Source organism: Cephus cinctus, unplaced genomic scaffold (genome assembly GCF_000341935.2).
Source record: "Cephus cinctus unplaced genomic scaffold, Ccin1 Ccin1_scaffold0126, whole genome shotgun sequence".
In the NCBI taxonomy this organism is placed as follows: Eukaryota; Metazoa; Arthropoda; class Insecta; order Hymenoptera; family Cephidae; genus Cephus; species Cephus cinctus.
In genome coordinates this window covers 459,185-478,078 of record NW_014332860.1, presented here as the reverse complement: position 1 = coordinate 478,078, position 18,894 = coordinate 459,185, and the positions used below count along the sequence as shown (strand labels likewise).

The window sequence follows — 18,894 nt, the reverse complement described above, 5'->3', positions numbered from 1 at the left end:
TAGATCCCTGCAGTACCGTCGGTGCACACGAATCGTTTTTTTTTTTTATCTCTTTGGCGGGGACGAGACACGCTCCCACGTGGTTAACGGACCCTGACCGACCCTCTCGATTTTTATACTGTGACTCAACCGGCTTGTGCATTATATGCAAAATATATGTCTAAGCAGATGCGACTTGCATTATCTTGTTTGGTGTCTTCGGAGCTGATTGCGAATCCTTTGCTTGTCACGAGAGGAAGGGCTTGAAAGAGATTTAAAACATTTGAAAATTCCTCTCTCGTCACTAGAATACGTATAGAAGATGCAGGATAAATTTCACAGGAATGATCCGAAGGTTAGAGCTTACGAGGCCACCGGAAGGAATAATGGATGAATGGACTCCGTCTGGGCGTTATTATTTGACATTCAGACGTACCGTTGGGGTTCCTGTCTTCTGCAGGGACGCCTCCGCGTTGGCGTCAGTCTCACAAACAGCCAGACGCTCTCGAATAATCTCCTGGATTATTCAGGCTTTGCCGAGCTGCGAAATCTTCGCTTAAATTATACCTGTCGTAGAGCTTCGCGTAGGTAGGAACGAGACACAATCCACCTGCCCATTGGAAATTCCCTGACACAGTATCGTAATTTCACATCTTTCCATACACTGAAAAGAAATTGAGATACGCGAATTCCGGAAATTTACAATTTTTCGTTCAGACTTTTATGCCGTATGACTTTTTGCTAAGTTTACTCGAGCAAGTTGAAAGATCGAGCGTGTCCGAAGCACGTGTGCACGCTCGACAGAATGCTTGAGGAAGAACGCCTTTCCAGTTGGTGCATCGACTCGTAGCGTTATGCTCCGAAATTGGGAAATTTATTTGGAATTGTTACGGTAATCGTCATCGTTTCTTCACCTTTTTTTCCAGAGCTAATACGATGCGATCTTATGACATTGGTATTTCCGTATGCGCCTTGTATATCCCATTCGTGAAGGACACTATCGATTATTTAAATATTATATTCACACGTGCGTAACCCTATTTTTTTTAGACAGTTTTTCTCTCGTGTTCATAGTTTTGCTTGTTGCTTTATCAAAACGAAGATGGAGTATTTGTCGGCTTGATAACCGTGAGCACGTCACGTGTCACCATGCTTGTATGTGACAGCAACTGTAATAACAATGAATAGCGTGACGGGGAGAACCTTGTCGATCAGTTATTTTATTTTTTTTATCTTTCACTGTAAATAGTTATTTCGCATATCCGTCAGTTTTATCATAAATTTATTTGCGTATTGGATTTTATGTTAATTTCAAAAAAAGATTTTGAGAGGGCAAACTAGCGGAGATACTAACTTTGAGCTTCACGTAAATCCATTTATCAAATTTACTAACGCAGTAAGTGACTTTATTGTTTTCTGTACACGATACTCGTCAGTACATTCATCTTCTCTTGGATCGTTAGAATTTCAGCGATATGTCGCTGATTTATATACAGGGTTATTCACGGTAAACGGACCAGCTGAAATTGGCCCTGTATGGGTGATTTCATTAATCAGAGCAGGGCGGTATCATTAAAGAGTATGAAAGTTAACGTTATAACGTTGCTAAGATCATGAGTTTCACATTCTTTCATTTGCTTAACAAAGCCACACTGCCTCGATTAATAGAATTGTTCAATCGCGTCCAACTTCAGCCTGGTGCGTTTGCCGTGAATAACCCTGTATTAGTATTTTATCTAGCTAATACGAATGAGTATAAGACATGAGTGCGAAAAAGAAGTCCCACGAGACTTATACTCATTCGTACTAGCTGGATACAACAATTTGTAACAAATGTCCAAGGAAAAAGCCGTCTGGCCTTTTTTTTTTTTACGACAAATGGCACTTTTAACCTGCGTCAAAAATATTTTTTAATACGTTTCCCCTTCCTTACAAATATTTTAGATGTCTGAGACGTCACTATCTTAAATTTTTTAATAATTTTATAATCATTTGTCCACAAAATAATATTTTAAGACTCCCTCTGGCGATACATTACGAGGTATTTTTTGAGCATTTGATCCAAATAATATATATTGTGACGACCCTTTTTAACGGTGACGCACAAATAAATGGCACTGCAAGAAATAATTAATGAAATACTTAATTATTGGGCGCCAGGTATAACCAGAGTTACACCGCTGTCTCCTAAGGACACCCTGGCCAGCTCTTATGCGGTGGGGTCCTGGGTGACGCACAAATAAATGGCACCGCGAGAAATAATTAATGAAATACTAAATTATTGGGCGCCAGGTATAACCAGAGTTACACCGCTGTCTCCTAAGGACACCCTGGCCAGCTCTTATGCGGTGGGGTCCTGGGTCTGGGAGACAATAATAAAAATCTGAAAATTAGGGAGGTTCACTCTAAAAAATTACTGGAAACGACAAACTATCGGAACCAAAATCCGGAGACGGATCCGATTTATTTTAAATAGAAAATATAAGAACAAGATGGTGAAATACAAATGATAAGTACAGAAAAGTGATCGTGCTGGTGCATAACACACTGGGATATTTACCCGAACGATATTATACAATAATGTTCCCGCTGGAACAACGCAACATACGATACGATATAACAAACGATACGGTAACGATAATAAGCGGTACGATATTGACTCACGCACCTATGTGTTAGGGAGACGATTCCGCGAGACGTGGACTGAACGGTTAGACACAAAACCGGAAGGAAGAATCGAAATAATGAAATAAAAGACCGATCTCCTGTTTGTCACCAGATTAGCTATCCTTGGACCCTTAGCGGTCAGGAAAGCGCAGGATGACGCGTAAGAGTACGTCGAACAGATAAGATCGGTTGATCCCGTGAATTAAAAAAAAAAAAGCCAGAATACCCCTGAGCGTCACTCACCGTTGTCCAGTAGCTCCTACTATTGCCAGGAACACACTCTCCTGGATTATAGGCCCTCAAACGTATCACGATACAATAAATAGAAAAATCGGTAGAAAACGATAACACGTCTATCCCTAAGTTTGGCCACGCCGTGAGTGACGCTACAAATTTCTAAAAGCGGGAAACTTCCTGAGAGCGCGCTGTAATACCACCCCCTGGTTCAATCAGGTTCGCTGTTACATCGGCTCCGCTAGCTAGCTCGCGATCTTCAATTGTTTTAACGATCCCGGTAAAATAGATCCTGGCATCTTGCTACGATAGGATGGCCGCAGTGCCGTTTCCGGAAGGCGGAAATCACATCCACCTCTACTACCTCGATATTCGGCGTCACGCCGCTTCTGCAACTCCTGTATGCCCTTTGCTTCTGAAGACGCTCGCCGCTTGCTTCGCGTAGTTGAGCCACCAGGTTGTGTGCTCCGGTCTTTACGTCACCTCTCCTTGACAGCGGTACGCCAGGCCCGTAGTTGGCTCTCTCTCGGGCCCCGTCCCAATACAAATTGTGTCGAATCCTCTCGGATTCGCTTAATGAATTCAAAAACAAACGAAACATTCCCCATAGGGAAATAAATACAAATTCTTAAAATAAAGTCAGTCCAACGCCACGCGAAACGCTCCGCAACCCATCCGGCCCCACGACGTAGCCGATTTCGCCTAATTTCGTGACGTGCGTCTAAATGCCACGTCGCAATATGTATATATATCAGTTTTCTTAATTATCAAGAAGTCAATACTTCTCTTGTGTTTCTCAGCGTCCTCGGTCGGTAATGCAGCAAACTGGCCACATGAGTATCATTTATCAACCGCAGATTTCTCTTTACCGGCTTACCGACAGTGTCCGATTCCAGGTAAAGCTGCGATCGTTGATAATATTTACCTTCTCTGGTGAATTTACCATTCACCATGGTACATCGATTTGGTTTCGTAAAACGTGACACCTTTTTTATCCAGAAGCAGTAATTGGGAAATCCGTCATGCCGAGAAACACAAATAAAACTGTATCCTTCCGTAAATGTTTTTTTTTTTTTTTTTTTTTAAGTAAATCGTGTAATTAATTTTCTATTGCTTTCCTACGGAGTATTGAAAGACAACATTTACTGCGCCCTTTTGACGTGAACCATTAAAGTCTAATGTTTCGCAGTAAAAATTAACAGGATCAGGGAAGAGAATGTTTGAATTTATATCATGACCTGCATAAATCCACAGGGAGAAACGTCTCGGTGCGAAATCGTTACCGTCATTAATTAGGCTCAATTCAAATTAGCAAACTAATTAACCGCACTTAGCGATCGCTGACACAGTTCTGCTTACCAGCAGTTAGACGTCCTGTATTTCATTACTGGCTGTCATCAACGACTTTTACTTCACTCTGATTCTCCAACATTTCCACGTTACGTGCGCGCGAGTAGACGTTTACCTGTACCGCCTGCATTTCCCGAGGCCCGATCTCTCCGTGCATTTGTCCTCTATCCTCTCTATTCGCTTCTCCTCTCTCCAGACCCCCCTAGACTTTTCCACGATATTCCAAAGGCCCCATTCCAGTCTCGTAAAAGTGCAGAGCACTCCCTGCCATCTTTGGATACGACACACCCGTAGCTACGTAAACCGTAAATATTCAATACAAATTGCGTGGACAGAAACCTTAGCAATTTTGGACCACTCCCACCTAGTCTTATATTGCTACTTCTTGTACGTCGGTATCACGGCAGTCAGTCACAGGATTCGAAAGTCATTGGCATGCCATTACGAAATGACGTCTTCGTGACACTATCGATGCTCTTCGGTGACGCCTTTCTAGTCTAACATTGAGATTGAAACGCATCAGACTTTCAATTTACCTGGGGCAAATTCCAATCGAATTAGTAAGGATCTAACGACTTATTTCACTTTCCACTTCGGTATACATTGATTCCTTTTTTTTTTATTTAACACGTTTTTCAGAACAACAGTACATCGCCACGAGGAATTCTGTGGTTCCATCTCGTAGCGCAAGAAACACGCCGGCTTTCGATTGTACTTAATTAACGAATCGCTTTCTGAACTGCCTATACCAGTGCATTCGCTCCTTCGCTCACGCGCAAGTCACAAACAAGGTTCGTGTACTCGGTTGGGCACCGGTAAGCCTTCTGCCCTGAGAAAGAGTCTCTAATTACATTGGCTTTACTGTTAACCGTCTCTGCAACACGTCACTCGTAATTTGTATTTGATCCTTTGATTATTTTCTGTTACGCTCTTATCAGCTCTCGGAAAGGTTTTCCCTGTTTTCTTCGCATAGAAAATACATTTTCTCTGTAAATTTACGGGAGTTTCGTTTTTAAGGTAAACTTATTAATTTCTCTGATAACTTTATTATTAGCCTGGGGTATCGAAGCAGGATGTTCACCAGATGTATATAGATATATTATTATATATTTTATTATTATGTATTATCAAACTTGTTAGCAATAACTCATAAGAGAGATCTGTTCGCTTCACGACGTCTCAGGTAACCGATTCTGGTTTGAATGTAAATTGGCCCGAGACAGCGTTATTAACAAAGTTTACACTGCGACTATGGCAGTCGGAGTTACAGTATAGTTATTGCCATTGCAGTATAAATATTCAAATTTATTACATGTGTTGCATAGAGGGATCCGCTTAAGGAACTTAAAATCTGCGAGAAGGTAACGGAATTTAACTCGTCGTATATCTTTAACATATACCAATGTGAAATAACGTTGACCAGCAGCAATTAATATTTTTATCAGTTTTCCTTCAACTTTCGTTTCTTTCCCTCTTTTTCCCCTTTTTTTCCTCTTCGTATGTATTTGCTGCAAAACATGCTACATATGGACTCTTCGTACTGCTATAACGAGTCGTACGGAAAACTCGGAATTACGTCGAACGACCGGAAGATTTATTTATATACATATATACTGTGTAATGACCACGTATATTTTATAAGGTATTTATATAAAGAGTGAAGAATGGATGGATGGGTGTAATAGGATATGTATGACCGGTATTCGTATGTTAATTAGGAACCATTCTATTGTAAGGTACAGGAGAATGTTTCGATTCTGACGACCAAACAGTGCCGTCATTCCTTAGAACATATTTCTTTACGTAATGATACAAGTATCCAACTCGATTATTTTGCATAACAATAATATTTATAATCTGATTTTCATTTTTTTTTTTGCGTTCTAATATACAATACATATAAGATCTGAACATATTTAACTGAGTACACATTTTTCTTTCGTATTTGCTCCTAATTTTTTTTTTTAAGTTTCCGTCTGAACGTTATTTCGTAAGAATCGTCGAATGGTAGCATTTCGTGGCGCTTGAATTATCCTGCGCTGGCAACGAAACTCGTGGAGAGAAAACGTTATTCTCAAATTTCTCTAATTCCTCCCTGAACAAAACCCCGCATGTATCCGTAAAGTTTTCAATAAGTTAAAACTTGTTCATCAGGTATGCGGGATATCGAGATTTTCGAGAAATTCATCCTCCTATGACGAATCAAAGGTCGTAACCAAAACCCACGCGAGAGAAACGGCCTCGTTGCATGTATCTCGTAGATTTGGTCGTCGCGTCTTGCGTCTTGCGTATCTTAGAGTAGAAACCGTATTTGTCGTGGGCATTATCGACACATATGCTCGTATGCCTACTCGCAAAATAAGAATGCCGTCATCCATTCGTATCACTATTTATAAGGAATTTCGGAGGAGGATCAATTCCAGCCAAATATGTTCATCCCATTGGACTAGGTATACGTGTCTCCTTAAAGCTTTAAAAAAAAACTGTGTACAAGTTTACAGACTCATTATAATTTTTTTCAATCCTTTTTTTTTTTTTTGAATTTCAAGCACGCCATATTCGCACGTGTCAAACAGTCAAACAGAAAGAGAGATACCTCTGATATCCATGAATGACTCGAGACGAATCTTACTTGACTACGATCTGTGTCGCACAGCCTCCGTGTAATATAAATTCGCACGCGGTCATTTACGATTCGTCGAGAATACACGAAGGCGATGCTTGTGTGGCGGTGTGCGCGAATGCGTGAATTGTCGGCGGCCTTGTTAACGCGTCGTGTAAAGATACTCCAGTTTCGTATTGAGACACAACGACTCGTTAAATTATAGTCGTGAGAAACGTAGAACGCTACCGCTGCCGACGCCAGCGCCACTTACTTTCTAGCATTAAACTCGATATCCTTCGAATTTTACGATCGCGCCTTTTGTTACTTAGAGGAACCAAATCTTGCTGTTACTCCGATCAATTTTGCATTTTGATTGACTTTAAGTAGTCACCGATGAGCTTCTTGCGTTTATCGACAAAAATTAATTAATTCTATCGTCATACCTGATTATACTGATTATCCCCTGAGCAACGAATATTGGCAAGGATTGTGTCGCTTACGTAATCCACCGTTAAGGTGGCTCTGCGACTGTACATACGTTAGTTGCACCTCAATGCGCGCATAATGCTACGCAAGTTATGCCCGGATGATTGTGCATCGTTATAGTTACTTGACACAGTTGCAATGCTCGAATTATTGTACCATAATGATTTAAGGAGTATCGTTATACCGATATTCAGAACGTGGAATGTACATTACTGAAATGATATTTTTAACATTCGATTTAATCCATTTTCCCTAATATGATTTTTTTCACGATTGGCTGCGCGAACGAAATGTTTTGGTAAAAAAGATTATATAATATAAACAAAAATTAATTTGATGCGAAAAAGCCTCGGAGAATCGTCGAGAAATATAATAGAGAGGGAATCGATGTCTTCTGGCAAGATTTCACCTTGCGGATAAATGTCACCGTTACGATAGGCCGATACGATAATTTGCATATCGACAGCAGCCTCCGACACGATGCAACGACTGTCCTCCGGTGGCCGTAGACGACGTCACGGGTAGTCGTATGCGGCATTATTAATGCATGGCCTGTGTATTGGTAGACAGGTTACGTAAGCTCTCGAGTTTGGAGAAAAATAAAAACAGATATGGGGTATTGCACAAACAGGAGGGCAATGTCACCTTTACTACGATGCGGTAGTAGCACGTAATTTCTAGTACAGGATGCATCGAACTCTTGGAAAAGAAACTTGGGTCGTCGGTACTTCCGATGCTCGAAAGAATTTCTCGAGTTCTCTCACGGCGTGAATATAGACATTTCTGTACTGCATATTATCGTAGGATATTTTTATCAGCACACAAAGACATCGTAGATATACCTAACTTGGCTGTATCGGTTTACAGGGAGAATATGTGACCGTGGTGATTTTTAGTTAACCACTTTTAGCTGTTTGCGAAGGATGGATTTTCAAGGAAGCGACGAAGGAGTTATTTGTCTTCATTTTCTTTCGTCCCAATGCTATTTTTCCTGTGCAACTTGGATTTGTCACGCTTCGTTTCGAGATTCCATTGATAAATTTATTTCATCCTTATCCATGAAATCCGACGAGGTCTCACCAGACGCAGCCCCTGTAAATATACTTCGTTAAGCTCGAGTCTCGTTCAGAGAAATATTTAATATTTAAAGGCGTCTTCGCATATTGCGCGTCAGCACGCCCTACGCGTTATATAAAAGTTTTCGAAGGGCTTTCAACGTCTTCTAACGGGACTTTCGTCCTATTATTCTTACTCCCGCGAGAATTTCATTCCTTAAAGACTCTACGTTTACGTACGAAAGATGTATAAATATACATTCAATGGAAAATTCCATCGCCTACGTAGAAATCCGTACTTGTCGGGTGGTACTCGTTTCCGAAAGAATAGAATTCTCGCTGGAAAAACACTTTTCCCAGGAAGAATGACTGCCAAATCGTAGGATTTAAATTTCAAATAAGCAGCCATATAGAGGTAAAATTCACGGGTCGACGAAAAAGTCCAGGATTAATATTCAGCAACCGTGTTAATGTTCTCGAAACTCCCTAATGGTACTTTTAAAAGATGTCAAAGTCATTGATGGATTTTTACTAACTTCCTCAAAAAAAAAAAAATAAAAAAATAAAAAAAGGATTGGAAGACCTTTTCGCCCTACATACGAAATCTGCAACTGCTACATTTCATACGTATGTGTATATACGTATGTATCTGGTTTGTGTAGCTAGTGACACATGAAACTTAACATCTCATGGTATATCGTGCAGAGCAGCCTTAGGATTAGTAAGTTAACGTAAAATACGTCCAATGAAATGTCCTTGGCGGTTCGACGTTGCTGAGCGTTAAAAATAAGCGTAATTATCAGCACGCCTTCCACCAGGCAGAAATAATACTTTGCCATCGCTGCTGGGATCGCGACATTGCAAGGCCACCTGGCTGCAGGACTTTGCATCGTGAAACGCATGCACGTGCAATGAATTACGAACCGACCGAGAGGAAGAATACAGAGAGACGATGGATACCAGAAAAACGAATAACTACGCGTATATACGTCATTTGCCAAAGACAAGAAAAGTCCGATATTCCTTTGGAATTCATAAAATTCTGCCAGACTTATTTCACGCGAATTACTTGATTGGTTCTACGATATGGTTTCATTTGTATTTCTTGGACTATCAGAGAAAAGAAAAGAAAGAAGGAAGCCTTACTCATTACTCGTGACTTACTTAATCCACAGGACGGTCGGGTATGGCAATATTTCCTACGTCGTCCTGAAAAGATACGTGTGTCGAATCCTGAAGGGAATTCGGATATTAATAGAAACGACTCGATACGGGATCTCTTGGCTGTTGTAAATTTGAACGACGTAAAATTACTTAAACTTTGCGCGTTACACTTTCACGAAGCGAAGGGAAATCCACATGTGTTATTTAGAGGTTAATAAAGGTTCACGCTGTCTGGCTGACTACGAGTATGGAGCGACGGACGACTGCGAGGAATTACCGAGAGGCTCGCGAAAGCTGGGAAACCTTTCGAAGTGGCGGATTTACCAGGAGAACGACGAGAGGAGATTAACCAACCGAGACTCGTTGCTGCTGCTGTCTAATATTTTTCAGGGCTTGTTTGCGAATCGCTCGTTAAATTTATTCGTTTCATTCGGCCGCGACTCACCGTTTACGGAACGACACAGGAGAAATAATATTATCGCAAAGTGGACTAGGCTGGTTGGAGCGCTCGTTGACAGAGATGAAATTTTCATCAATACTTTCGATTCAGACTATTCGAAGTCGATGCGCGTAATGTTGAACACATTGACAGTGTGTCGTATATGTACTGGGAGAGGAATGTGGATGGAAACGGGTATGTCGCGTGCGTGACGCGTACAAATACTGACACTCAATGCCGGTGACGATATTCTTCATTGGAAATGACCTCACTCTCTGTAAAGCCTGAGGGGAAAACTTGTCATGCTCATAAGTATCCCATTAGTTAAACCATACGTTTACGATCCAATTTTTGTTTCTCTTCTAATCAGCTCGTAACTTATTGAACCCATCATTCATACCTAATCGCAGCGTACCTCGATCCCGATATCGTAATTGGCTCAACAGTCCACCCTTGACTATGTCGGAAACGTCGATCTTATTCATCTTCTTCGCCTTATTCACGTGATTCACCTGATTCACCGTCGTAGAAACAAACGTATGCGTGATCAGTTTATTCGAGAGAGAAGAGAGAACACGCGTATTACCCGCAAACCGTAAATATACAAACAAGCTCAGTAGGTGTCAGAGCCGTAACGCCAGAAGTGTAGGTGTAAATCAGGAGACAACATATGGATTACGAAGGTTACTCGAAGTTTGTTAAAGTAGGTCTTAGATCAGGCGTCACTCCAAGCACTCGCGACAAAAATCTTCCCTTCTTATATCTGAATTTCTCGGAGTCTGTGTATTCGTTTACTTACGTCTCGATATAAATATTGATACAGTCATCAGATTATTCAAACCATCGAACGGACTGTTCTGTTACAATGAAAAATTCAAAAAATTCATCATTTTATAAATTTCGAATCTAATTTTTCACTCGAATCTTAAAAACCATTATAAATTAAATTTTTGTATAATACATGGGTAAACTTTGATTTAATAATTTAAAAACTTTCATTTCTATAAGGATTGCTATTTGAATAAAACACTTGGACGTAGGCATAAGCTTTCTCCCTGCACCGCCTACCTCTTGAAAGTCCATACGAACTTTAACCCGAGCTTAAGCACGTGGGCTGTTCGAGACACCCCATCTCGATACTTTTCAAACGAAGAGCAAAATGGATTAAGCCATTCCCGGATTAAGCTGTCTTATTGTGGAATGATGATACGTCGCGTGAGAATACGTTGTTTTCTACTGTCTTACTATTTTCTTCTTTGATTTCTCACCCTCTCTTCTCTCTCTCTCTCTCTCTCTCTCTCTCTCTCTCTCTCTCTCTCCCCACCATGAATTAGTCGCCAAGGTACTCAGGACAGTGTAACTCGCCTAGCACTCTCTTGACTCAGTCATACGGTTAGGCATGTCGCATCTAGACGGGCAAGATTATGCTCGGCCGTCGCCATCGACACACTTGACGTTTCGTTTCCTGTTTTCTCTCTTATTTTTACATTTACGCGCGCACGTTTCTTTGCCTTTCTTCTCTCACGTCCGTATAACAGTGTTTAATAACACGAAGAAATGGGTTGTTAAAAAATGGGTTGCCGTCATGATTCGCGGGTCACCGTTAACAGTTAAGTGTGACTAAGCGTGCCGTTACCATATACCGGATATTGTATCTTCGGTGTACCGGAAATGATCGAGTGGCCCGCCACGTGAAACTTGGGCGTACCCGGAATTCTTAAGTGCCGAAAAAATTTGCTCGCTATTTGATTTCAAAATAATAAATCTCGTGATGGTGGAATATAAAAATTGATAATTAAAAAATTTACACGTGTGATAATTGTGAATTAATTTTGACGAAATGGTGCTTTCAAAGTGAACATGAAATGTGAACGTTGCTCGATCGACGCTGTCTACTCTATTTTCAAAGTAAAGGCGCGCTCTATGGAAACGTCCTTCTCCTCGTGTCTCTCCGTGACGACGGAATATCACCGAGTGTTATGTAGAGTTAACGTAGCTATTTAGGCGTGGTCTTATTCTGACTTCTATATGTGCCCGCACCATGTATGTTTATACGCCTGCGCAATAAAAGGAAAATATGACTTATCTTGTCCAAACACTTGATCAAATAAATGGGTCGAGCGTGTTACGATTTTTTAAAAAGACTTAATGCAGAGCTCCACATTGTATTGTATTTGCAGAGGCATCGAGTCCTTCTCCTCGGCAAGAATTGCGACTCTCGTTACGAAACGATCGTTGATCATCGAACGCGGGATTTGGTACTAATTACCCTCGTTAATAACTTGCGCTGTCTCTTCATAAATATCCCGACTAATCGTACGTAAAGTGCGCTTTGAATTCGCCAGCGAGTAATCTCAAGCCAGCGATATCGCAATTGACCTCCGTTACGTTAGTCCCTGCTAATTAGATGAGCAAATTCGCTTGCTCGTCCCTATCGTGATTAACGATAAAGCCCATCAATAGCAAATAGTCCATACATTGTTTTTCGCCCGACTTGATAATCGTGTGCAGCAATGCCTTGGAACAATGGACAGTGGAAAATGTGACAAAACTGTCGCGCACGTGCCTACGTGCCTTCGGTATTTTAAGTCTACACAGGCGACTCTCCCGGATGGTTTCAGTGGAATTCTATAAGACGAATCCTATTGTCCCTGTGTTCCGGTTTACTTTCTACAGTACTTATTATTATTGTTGTTATTACCGTACGACATTTAAACTTCCACGTTGACATCCATAAAGTTTAACCTGAATCGTCTTACAGTCGCGTGGCTACCGGTTACGTCGACTTCTGGACTTGAGGGACGGAGGTGGTTAAGTTGAGACCTCTTGCGACCAAGTCGCTGGAGAGGTTAGGTTAGGTTATTAGGAAATTTCTATACGTCATAATACTTGTCACGGAGAGACTTTACTTTTGTATCGAGTGCTTAAGATTGTTCAAGACCTCCTTAGAGGCTCGTGTGAACAATTGACATCTTTGAGTGATAAAAAGTCAGTGCCGAAGGCGAGGATTACAGTGAAGTTTTTCGATGAATAATCCAGCAGGGTCGACAAGTCCGTTCGCAAAGTGGAATTGGAAAAGGAAAATAAGTAAATAAGAGAAAAAAGCCTTGAAAATGGGAACCGACGAGATGGACCGGGGAATACCTAGCAGCACTTTGGCCACCCTTCGTGGGATTTTAGTGAGTTCCTTGTCCAGGGAAAATCTTGGACCGCACGATCTGCCCTTACACGAACACACATCCAGGCACCGTCCACCCCGCAAGGTGCACTTTTACGAAGGTACTACCGTCTACCTACTGTTAAGCGTTCTTATAGTACAGGTAATACAGTCAATTCCTACAAAGTGAAAAGTGCCGACGTGCCTCTTATTTTGTCTAGCGCAAAACCCGTAAGTAAGTCTTATGGGAATCAGGATGACATTAAACACGTTTGGCAATTTATTCAGCAGTCTCAAACATCGATTCCTCCTTACGGAACCTGAACTTTTTGGCATCCCTCCTATTGCTGGACTGTACTGGATTTACACCGGGGCTGGCGAATGCATATGGCCACCTGGAAACTTTACGAGCTATTCACAATGAACAGCTATTCACCCTTATTCCCTGAACCCGTTTTGTCACTAAAACCCACGTCTACGTTCATAACCTCGTTAACTACGTTGATCCGCTTTAACGATGGTTATGTGCTTTTAACGATTCCCGAGAAATTCATGCAAGACGACCCTGTCGCTTTAACACGGCTGCTGTTACGTCTTTATTGTAAATGCACTATAGGCCTGTGGGCTACTTTGGACGATTTCATTAGCTTGACATTTCTGGACGATCATTGATTGATCGATATTCTGTATTTAACCGTTATATAAGGTGCGGGTGTAAAAGGATATACTGCAATGAACTGGAGTGTTATGAGCTCATGAAAATCGGGAGACGTGCCGATCGTGAGGCTCTATTCCATTTCCATTGTACGATTCAATCGTTCTTACTTGAACGGTCACTCAAGTCATTTGCGTAATTTCACGAGTCATTGCATTGTAATTGAACACTCATTGCACGTATAATAACGCACGTGAAAAGGAAGGTTAATTGATTCATCAATCGAATTTTTGTCTCTGAAACGCCTCGACGTGTTAAAATTACTTGCCTGTTAATTCAGTGCCGAAAGAAATTATGTGATAATGGTTAACGAGGAAAAAGAATTTTTTTAATATTTGGAACAAGCGGATCCCTGTTATTCCCCCTGGATATTAAACGTGAGCCAATCAAGAGAACGTCTAATTGAAATACACGAGGGAATATAATAGTGGGATTATAATTGTCTCTGGAATTGATTTATTTCCTAATTAACAATTAACCGCAACTCCACGCAAGTCTATATACTCGCCACGCACAATATTCATGGCATTCCATATCGCGCCATATCCAAAATTCCTCCCGTCATGGATACTCCACTCCGTACACTGTAGCGTTCCATCCGGTTCCGCAGAATTTCTATTGGACATGAAAATCCTTCAAGGTTAAGTTATGTGTGTGATATTATAACGTTTGCTTTATTTTACTTGTAATTCAATATCGCTCAAGTGTCTTGCAGACGGTGCATCTTCTGCAACACGAATCCACCGGAATTTTGCAATTTCTCGAGGGGAAGCCTCTTTGATATTTCTCGCACGTGCGATTTGCACGGTCCCGATGCTTCCCTATATTATAATCGAGGAGAGTCACCCTCTCCATTTTGCACTCTCAGGACGAGATTATTAAATCTTGCTACTACCCTTCTAGATTATGGGTGAAGGGCAGGTCTCTTTTTTATACATAAAAGATAAGTAGCTGCAGGTACCTCTTGTTCAATATCGTTCGTGTTATGAACATTGTTGTTTTTTTTTTTAACTTCCCATTGAGTAAACGAATTTTCATTAAAACTCCTATGGTGATCTACGTGACGTAATTGAATGAATTTTCAAATCCACCGACATTGGCGGATTAAATATTTTGGAGCATTCGATACACATTCAAAATGGACAAAGATTTGGTGCATAATATATAAAATAAGCATGGTTATTTGAAAGTTATTCAAAACTAATATGCAATACATATGTTGTACGTTCGAAAGGATGGATTGGTAGTTTTAGTGCTTTGTTTTTATTAATGTAAGAATAATAATTTACTATTGGGATAATTGCGGAGTTGATGAAACGACTCATAAGGTAAACAGATTGTAGTAACGAACGTTTAGCCCGAAGCATTTTATACTAATTATTTAAGTTTATCTTATAGAATGATAATCATTTGTAGCATATATGTATAGATAAAACCCGTGGAAACTATCTATACGTAAAATTGTTAAGGATCGAATTCTAATCTAGAACGTACCATTACGTGCTTTTTCTACTTACACGAAACAATTACCTACTCTCACCGCTTGATCCTAGCAATCTACCTTGCCTGATCAAATTATAATACCTAGAAATTGTCTTCTGGTTACTCTCTTAATCTCTCTAAGAGGTATAAAAATTGTTCAAAAGAAAGTAATAAACTTTACTTCATGCTAGTGAGAGAAAAATTCACTAAGAAATACGTATTCCCGTATCGGTGCATGTCGTAGATTTATCGTCCACCCTCTAGGTAGTTCCACGTACCTTTTTCACCACGTGCTTTACCGGAGATTCAGTTCTTGGGACGGTATACGACCAGTACGGAATGATAATTCTAGAACAATGCAGGATGTAGGCGATATCAGGGGATGCGTTAAACATCCATGGAATAACGCGAGTTTTATTTAAATGTTTCAGTACGCGGAGAAATTAATGGATGCCGAGGCTTAGTTAAGGGTCGAAAAGGGAACATTGGTAGAATGCTCGAAAAGCACAGGGAGGTAGACATATACTGCGATTAATTTCTACTTCTAATCCTTCTCATTGTTCTCCATTGATCTGAAAGAGGTGAGACAATCCAGTATATCTATAGATATATGGAGTGTCAAATCCTTGAATGTGGAATTATCAAAATTAACAGCATAAACGGCTCGAGTTCAGAGGATTATCCTCGATTGTTCCATAGAAATTCTATCCACCTACGTAATATTATATACTAGAGTGGCCATAGAAGGTAAATGTGGAAGGATCGAGACTCTTTGACGGGTGAATCGAAAATTAGCCGTATACATATATACGATACGTCCAGTTTAGTAGTCAAAGATTTAGAGCAGCAACCAAGTTGGGCAATCGGTTACTGCGACTAATTTATTGCTTTTTTTTTTTCTATCTTTTATTCACTGTAATTTTCCCTGAAGCAGCTAAAACGTTACGACGTTTCTTAAGTGAATTTTTGCTACTCGTTTATACCATCTTGTCCCTCTGATGAATTCACCCTTCTATCGCGATGTAGAGAAAATTGCTGCTAATAGGAAAGTTTCTGCGGAATGATTGATTTACTTTTAACGCAACTTTGACGTATTATATATAATCGTTTTGATTTTTTTTTTTTTTTTTTTTTTAAATAAGAAATTTCACAGAATGATGCTGCTTGTTTTTAACTTTTTGGAACAGTATCACTTTTTACTTGGACGTCTTTCATTCCTGGATTCTCACTGTTAGAGACGTTTTATCACTCGCCGTGCTATTGTCAATTTTCCTTTTCTACTTTTCTCATCCGTCTCTTCCTCTCTCAGGATCATTAATCCACGCAACTTTTTACGGATCGGTCCGTCAGGTTGTCCAGAACATGACTGATGTGTCCCCAATGACCAGTTCAACAATTTATACCATATACAACATATAAACAAGCCGAAGAAATGATAGAGGTAAATTAATACGTTTCCTTCGGATACATATAGAGTTACACTATACGGGTCAAAGGTTTATATGATGCGCCTCAATGTTCTGCGCGTGAACTCTTGAAAATGGGATGTTGCGAGAGCCTAATTAGTCTCCTCAGTTAATGTTATTCTTCATCCTTGCTTTATCTCTGTTCTGCCGTATACAGTTGTATGTACGTGCTCCTTTAAAAAACTCTGTTGCCTTCAATTGAGAGAAATTAGATACAAGAGAATTATTCGAAAGTTGTATTAGAAATACAACAATACCGAAGACTATGGTATTTTGTCTATGAATGTTGTAATACACATTGCATCCATATTTTATATCTAAAATAATGTACGTAATTCATTTTTTGGATGGGATACGTATACTTTCTTGTATAACTGTATACGTATCCTTAGGGTAACGGGCTGATCATACGTTAGATAGAATATATTATTTTTCTTGTCAATGAAATTTTGTATTTTCTAACAAGACTATCATCTCATCCAGTGATGACGATATTTTCAAGGAATTTCACGAATTAGGTTATCTCATAAAACAGATCTATTTTAAGGACGGAGCGAAATTTATATTGGATACAGTGTTTAAGGTGAAAGAATCTTATGCGATACCTAGCGGAGAACGCCTGCATTAAACAAGATGGCTGACCGAACCGCAAAATGTAAAACGCAAATCGTACTAACTAGCTGAACAAAGTGAAGAATAACCATATGGTGATGAGAGGTAATAAGTTCGCGTAGCGCTCTTTGAGTTTCTGTGATTCGAGAACAAAGAGATAGATAAATTTGAGTTTTCAAACGATCACTCAGCACAAAAGTGATCATGTGGAATCTTCGGTTGTATTACGAGCAGCTGCAGTCGCATTTACTTAGAAACTTGCAAACCGTGTGTAGTGGCAATGGTAGCATGCTCGAAAGAAAACTTTTCTCTTTTGGACAGCCATCTTTGCTTACACTATTTGCTTTCCCAACTGAGGAATATCCAACTAATTATGAAAGACACGGACGTGCAATATGGCGGAATGTATTTCTACCAGGGTGAATACTTGCTGAATAACTATATTACCTAAAGTCCCCCGTACTTTGTCTCGGCGCCGTTAAGAATCCCAATACCCCGCAATAAACGTCCCGGAGATTATTATGAAGCGTGTCAGCTGTGATAAAAGTCCAAAAGTGTTAACCAAGTCTAAGGCAAAGTGTCCTCTATTGAGGTGATAAAATATTATTAGAAACAGTTTATTCGTCCATTCTGCATCGAATGCAACATAATTGGAGGTGAATACCATTTACAAATATATCAAAGCCTCTGGCCCAGTTTCAAATCGTCATTTCACTCGGTTGGTCTAACAATGAGCTTCAAAATCTCTATCGAATTCGCGCCGCGTTCCTGCCTGCATAAATTGGTCCAGCGTTCAGCATCATCGTCCCCGCCGGACTGCATAGGCACACGTAGATGGTAAGGCCGTCCGCAATTTCGTATTGCGAAATCTTATTCCCCGATAGAAAGAATGCGGTCTTATCTGGTATTCCTTGCTGACGTAACCGGTTATATAGTTTGAATTTTTTCCAACTCCCCGCACGAGAACTAGGAAATCCGTTGGTTCCTTTCCAAGGAGTCGAGAGAAAAACACGTCGAGACGGCCCCGGATTTAGTAATGTTTCAACGGCAGAGTTGAAACTCTCCCTGTTCGCGGTGCTCCATCACATTTGTGGCAAGTCTTAAAGTACGAGTCCAAAGATCTAATGTGATTAAGGGACGAAGAAAACGCAGAAATTAAGCATGGGTCGAGAAGGGATATTAGTGTATAGTCGGAAACTCTTATCGGCCACTTCCGTTCCGTCCTTCCTTTTTTTTTCTCTTTTTTATTCTTTCCTTCCTCGGCGTCACAGGTCATCATCGATTGGCTTGACAATGCTAAAGCCAGTGTAAGCTTGACGTTATCACGATCAAGCTAAATGCTATAGACTTCGGGCTTCTGGCGCATCCCCCTTGACATAAATTTTAATGATAAAATATCCGTTAAGGAGGCACCCTATTTCCCATATTTTTACATTTACTGTCAGTGACCCTCTATGTAAACGCATTGGGTGCAGAAGATTCC

General features: G+C 40.4%; 1 protein-coding gene and 1 long non-coding RNA gene across 27 annotated transcripts in view; one reads left to right on the top strand and one right to left on the bottom strand.

The window, feature by feature from the left end:
• The window catches only part of LOC107275200 (MAP7 domain-containing protein 1), a 119,830-nt gene that overhangs the window by 57,928 nt on the left and 43,008 nt on the right, over positions 1 to 18,894 (top strand). For 6 of the 26 annotated variants that reach the window (XM_015755081.2, XM_015755074.2, XM_015755071.2 and 3 more), the window contains exon 1: positions 11,359 to 13,258. The exons of the other annotated variants lie outside the window; for them this stretch is intronic. In XM_015755081.2, coding sequence (XP_015610567.1) covers positions 13,093 to 13,258 — 166 coding nt within the window. In that variant the 5' untranslated portion in view covers positions 11,359 to 13,092. Of the gene's footprint in view, positions 1 to 11,358; positions 13,259 to 18,894 lie in introns of those variants that run through there. 26 annotated transcript variants of the gene reach the window in all.
• On the bottom strand, positions 6,695 to 10,158 carry LOC112493672. The gene is made up of 2 exons (XR_003058239.1): positions 9,541 to 10,158; positions 6,695 to 8,413 (listed from the first exon to the last, which is right to left on the bottom strand). It is a non-coding gene; the product is annotated as an uncharacterized LOC112493672 (long non-coding RNA).